General features: G+C 40.4%; 1 protein-coding gene across 1 annotated transcript; it reads left to right on the top strand.

Annotated features, from left to right (window-relative positions):
• Positions 1-226: 226 nt before the first annotated feature.
• On the top strand, positions 227-870 carry LOC114035885 (HAUS augmin-like complex subunit 5; the record flags this gene model as incomplete). The annotated part of the gene is made up of 3 exons (XM_027852272.1): positions 227-372; positions 510-621; positions 703-870. Coding segments are annotated over 3 exons (411 nt in total), but the record flags the coding sequence as incomplete, so codon positions are not given.
• Between the last annotated feature and the right edge of the window lie 4,778 nt (positions 871-5,648).

Here is a 5,648-nt window from a genome sequence, read left to right on the forward strand (position 1 = left end):
GGGATCCTGAGGTCCCAGGGACGAGGGGAAGGTCTGGCTAGGGCCTTACGGGTCAGGCCTAGGGCAGAGGGATCCTGAGGTCCCAGGGATGAGGGGAAGGTCTGGCTAGGGCATGCTGAGGAGGCAGGGGATGAGGGACTTGGCCCACAGTCCTTGGGCCTGAACAGGCCAGGGTGGCTGGAGCTGGGAATCTGCCTTTCTGAAGCTTCATTTTCTGCCTCTCTAGGTGCAGGCTTTGGCCCAAAGGAAAGTGGTTCCAGCTGCGGGAGCTGTGGGGCTGCAGGCCCAGAATCTACTGGGCAAACTGGAGGAGGAAGCCCAGTGGCTACTGGGCCTGGAGCTCAACCCGCTGCTGCGCCGCCATCCAGGGGGGTGAGACCGCATCTCTGAAGATTTCCTCCTCTCCTTCCTTCCTCCCAATTGCTGATCCCTGGGCTCACAGGTCTCCCCTGTCTCCCAACTCCTGTGGCCCTGACTTCTATACCCATCTCGACACCTCCCCTCTCCAGGCCACAGCCCCTTCCAGCCGTCCTCCCTTCTGTCTACTCTCTGCATCCGGCGTGTCCTGGATCCCAGAACCTCGTCCACCTGAGCCAGGACCTGGGGCTGCCTGCAGGCAAGGTGAGTCCAGCCTTGCCCCCATCCCCACTGCCCACATTCGCCCTGGCGTCCTCCCAGCCTCACTGAGCCTCTCCTCCCCAGGCCCCAGAATTCCTCTTGTACCAGGCAGTCTCCCTGCGCCAGGATTGGCTGTTTCTCCAGGACCAGCTGAGTCACAGGCGTGGCATGCTGATGCGCCTACAGAGGGATCTGCCCCCAGGACCATCCACCCAGGGTGAGAAGCACAGACACTAGGGATAGCTGCCAGTGGCTGAGCATCCCTGACACCGGCCAAGGGAAGTGCCCCATCCTGGTCAGAGCCCCACCTGCCTCCGGGTTCTCCCCTCTCCATCCACCCTTCACTTGTCCAAGGGCACAGATCTGGCCGGACCCTTTTTCTGCTCAGGAGCCTTTAGCAGTTGCCTATGGTCCACAGTCCATGCAGCAAACATTCGTGAGTCCCCTTATGCATAAGGCACAAAGGCTAGATAGGGCATAGATCCTGCTCTCAAGAAGCTACAGATAATGAGGCTACGTGACCAGAGGAGAAGCGAGTAAAAGGCCAGTAAAATGGTCAGAGCGGGGAGGAGACCTCCAGGAGACCACCCTGGCATTAAGCCTCAAAGGCAGTGCTAGGAGGTATCAGGCAGGAGTCTGGCCTGTGGAGGGGGGAGAAAGCCCAGGCTCCTGCCTGGAGGGGTGGGCTGGCTGCACTACTCAGGAGCTCCTTCCTATGTAAAATGCAGAGAGCTGGGGAAGGGGTAACACTAACAGAGTACGGAGGTGGAATTAGCACTGGTCAACTGATGGGAGAGGGGTGATGAGGAAGAGCAAAGAGGCAGGGGTGACTTCCAAGATGGCGGGGTGCAGTAGGAACTCCTTAGCCTGGCATTCAAAGTCCTCCATGCTCTGGCCTCTGCTGGCATGTCACTGGAGTAGGATGGCCAGAGACTGGTCCCAAATCAGGTTTGTGTGGCTTGTGAACGTGCCTCGGGAGATGATGTCTGGCACGTCTTACTCACTACCTAGACTTTTCATGTTGTGTCTAGATGCTGGAGGCCGTGGAGGTACTCATGGCTCTCTTCTGGAGTTTCATTCCCAGGGAACTGCTCAGTGTTTCATTCAATTGGGGAGTGACTCTTATTTTATAAATTTGGGTCCATTCCCTATATATTTGAGAAATGGAAGTGTGATCAGAGAAACTTGCTATAATATTGTTTCCCAGTTTCCTGCTTTTCTTCTAATTTTGGCTGCATTGGTTTTGTTTGTGCAAAACCTTTTTAATTTAGTGTAATCAAAATCAGCCATTTTACCTGCCATGATCCTCTCACTCTCTTGTTTGATCATGAATTCTTCCCATATCCATCGATCTGACAGGTAAAATTCTCCATGCTTCCCTGATTTGCGTATGATATCACCCTTTATGTCTCACTTATGTACTCATTTTGGGCTTATCTTGGTGTGTATGGTGTCAGATATTGGTCTGTGCCTAGTTTTTGCCAGCCTGCTTTCCAGTTTTCCCAGCAATTTTTGTCAAATCGTGAGTTCTTGCCCCAATAGCCTAGCTCTTTGGGTTTTTCAAACACTAGATTCCTATGGTCCTTAACTTCTGCGTATTACATGCCTGATCTATTTCATAGATCAGCCATTGTATTCCTTAGCCAATACCAGATTGTTTTGATGCTTACTGCTTTGTAATATAGCTTGAGATCTGGTACTGCTAGGCTGCATTGCTTCACTTCTTTTTTCATTGATTCTCTTGACATTCTTAACCTTTAATCCCTCCAGATGAATTTTGTTATTATTTTATCTAGCTCTTTAAAATAACTTTTGGATTGTTTGATTGGTATGGCACTGAATAAGTAAATTAATTTAGGTAGTATTATCATTTGTATTACATTGGCTCAGAATGAGGGATTACTATTTCTTCATTTGTTTAGATGTCTTTATGTGAAGTGTTTTGTAATTGTGTTCATATAATTCTCTGTGTGTCTTGGCAGGTTGACTCCCATATATTTTATACTGTCTGCAATTATTTTAAATGGAATTTCTCTTTCCGTTTCTTCCTGATGAATTTTATGGTAGTATCTAAAAATGCTGGTGATTTGTATGGGTTTATTTTATATTCTGCACCTTTGCTAAAGTTGCTACATGTTTATACCCTTTTAGTTGATTCTCCAGGGTTCTCTATACCAGGGCTTCTTTTTTGTTTTTATCTATTTATTGTTTTCAGCATTTGCTTTTATGAGATTTTGAGTTCCAAATTTTTTTCTCCCTCCCTCCCTTCCTCCCCTCCCCAAGATGACATGCAATCTGATATAGGCCATACGTGTCCAATCATATTAAACATAGCTGCACATTAGTCATGTTGTGAAAGAAGAATCAGAACAAAAGGGAAAAACCATAAGAAAGAAAAAAGAGAGAGAGAAAATAGTATGCTTCAATCTGCATTCAGATTCCATAGTTTTTTCTTTGGATATGGATAGCATATACCAGGACTTATTAAACTTTTTCCACTTGTAAACCCTTCAGCACTTCTTAAAATGTGGGTCCCACAGTTTAAGAAGCACAGCTAATACCATCATATCATCTGCAAAAAGTGATGGTTTTGTTTCCTCATTGCTGTTCTTCTTCCTTCCATTTCTTTTTCTTGTCTTATTTCTATAGCCAGCTTTTCTCCTACACTATTGAATAATAATGGTGACCTTGGGCATCTTTACTGCACCTTTGATCATCTTATTGGAAAGGCTTCTGGTTTATCCCCATTTCAGATAACATTTGCTCTTGGTTTTAGATAGATACTACTTAACATTTCCAAAAAAGTTCCATTTATTCCTATGCTTTCTAGTGTTCTTAATAGGAATAAGTGTTATATTTTGTTAAAAGTGTTTTCTGCATCTGCTGATATCATGGTTTTTTTTTTGTTTTTGTTATTAATATGGTCATTTATGCTGATAGTTTTCCTAATGTTGAACCAACCCTACATTCCTGGCATAAATTCCATCTGAGCATAGTATATGATCTTTGTGATATATTGTTGTAATCTCCTTGCTAGTGTTTTATTTAAAATTTTTGCATTAGAAAAGTTGGTTTATACTTTTCTTTTTCTTTTTTTCTCTCCCTGGTTTAGGTATTAAAATCTTATTTGTATCATAAAAGGAATTTAGTAGGATTCCATCTTTAACTTTTTTTTTTCAAATAGTTTATATAGCATTGGGATTAATTGTTCTTTAAATGTTTAGTAGTGTTTGCTTGTAAATCCATCTGGTCCTAGGGTTTTTTCCTCAGGGAGCTAATTTATGGCTTGTTCAATTTCTTTTTTCTAAGATAGGGTAATTTAAGTATTCTATTTCCTCTTCTATGAATCTGGGCAATTTATACTTTTGTAAACATTCTTCTATTTCATTTAGGTTGTCAGTTTTATTGGACAAAATAGCACCATTTGGGGGATCTCTTTCAGGAGGTGATTGGTGGATTCTTTCAATTTCTACTTTGCCCCCTGGTTCTATGATATCTGCATATTTTTCCTTCATATTTTCTTGAAATATGGTGTCTAGGCTCTTTTTTTGGATCATGGCTTTCAGCTAGTCCAATAATTCTTGAATCATCTCTCCTCAATCTACTTTCCACGTCATTTATTTTTCCAACAAGATATTTCATATTCTCTTCTATTTTTCAGTCTTTTGATTTTGTTTTATTGTTTCTTGATAGCTCATGGAGTCATTAGCTTCCACTTGACCTTTCCCATAAGCAACTGATATTTTTCCAGTTATTTTAGATTTGACTTTATTTGTATGAAAAGTGTTTTGTAATTGTGTTCATATGGTTGCTGAGTTTGTCTTAGCAGGTAGACTCCCAAATATTTTATATTGTCTGCAGTTATTTTAAATGGAATCTCTCTATCTCTTGCTGCTGGGCTTTGTTAATAATATGTAGAAATGCCAATTATTTATGTGGGTTTATCTTAATTCCTGCAACTTTGCTAAAGTTGTCCATTATTCCAAGTAGTTCCTTAGTTGATTCTCTAGGATTCTCTAAGTATACCATCATATCATTTGCAGAGGGTAATCGTTTTGTTTCCTCATGCCTATTCTAATTCTTTCAATTTCCTTTTCTTCTCTTATTGCTAAAGCTAAAATTTCTAGTACAATATTAAATAACAGTGGTGATAATGGACATCCTTGTTTCACCTCTGATCTTACTGGGAAAGCTTCTAGCTTACCCTCATTACATATAATGCTTGCTGATGGTTTAAGATAGATGTTACTTATCCTTTTAAGGAAAACTCCATTTTTCCTATGATCTCCAGTGTTTTTAATAGAAATGGTTGCTGTATTTTGTCAAAAGCTTTTTCCGCATCTATTGAAATAATCATATCATTTCTTTTACTTTTGTTATTGATATAGTCAATTATGCTGATAGTTTTCCTAATATTGAACCAGCCCTTCATTCCTGGTATAAATCTTACCTGGTCATAGTGTATTATCCTCAAGATAAGTTGTTGTAATCTAATTTGCTAATATTTTATTTAAAATTTTTGCATCTGTATTCATTAGGGAAATTGATCTATTAATTTTCTTTCAGTGTTTTGACTCTTCCTGGTTTAGGTATCAGCACCATATTTGTATCATAAAAAAAATTTGGTAGGGCTACTTCTTCACCTGTTTTTCCACATAGTTTATATAGTATTGAAATTAATTGTTCATTAAATGTTTGTAGAATTCACTTGTAAATCCATCTGGCCCTGGAGATTTTTTCTTAGGAAGTTCATTATGGCTTGTTCAATTTCTTTTTCTGAAATTGAGTTATTTAAGTATTTTATTTCTTCTTCTGTTAATTTGGGCAATTTATGTTTTGTAAATATTCATCCATTTCACTTAGATTGTCAGATTTATTGGCATACAGTTGGGCAAAATAGCTCCTAATTATTGTTTTAATTTCCTCTTCATTGGTGGTGATTTCATCCTTTTCATTTTTGATACTGGTAATGTGGTTTTCTTCTTTTTTTTTTTAATCAAATTAACCAAAGATTTATCTATTTTGTTGTT

Source organism: Vombatus ursinus, unplaced genomic scaffold, assembly GCF_900497805.2.
Source record: "Vombatus ursinus unplaced genomic scaffold, bare-nosed wombat genome assembly UNPS02009379.1, whole genome shotgun sequence".
Classification (NCBI taxonomy): Eukaryota; Metazoa; Chordata; class Mammalia; order Diprotodontia; family Vombatidae; genus Vombatus; species Vombatus ursinus.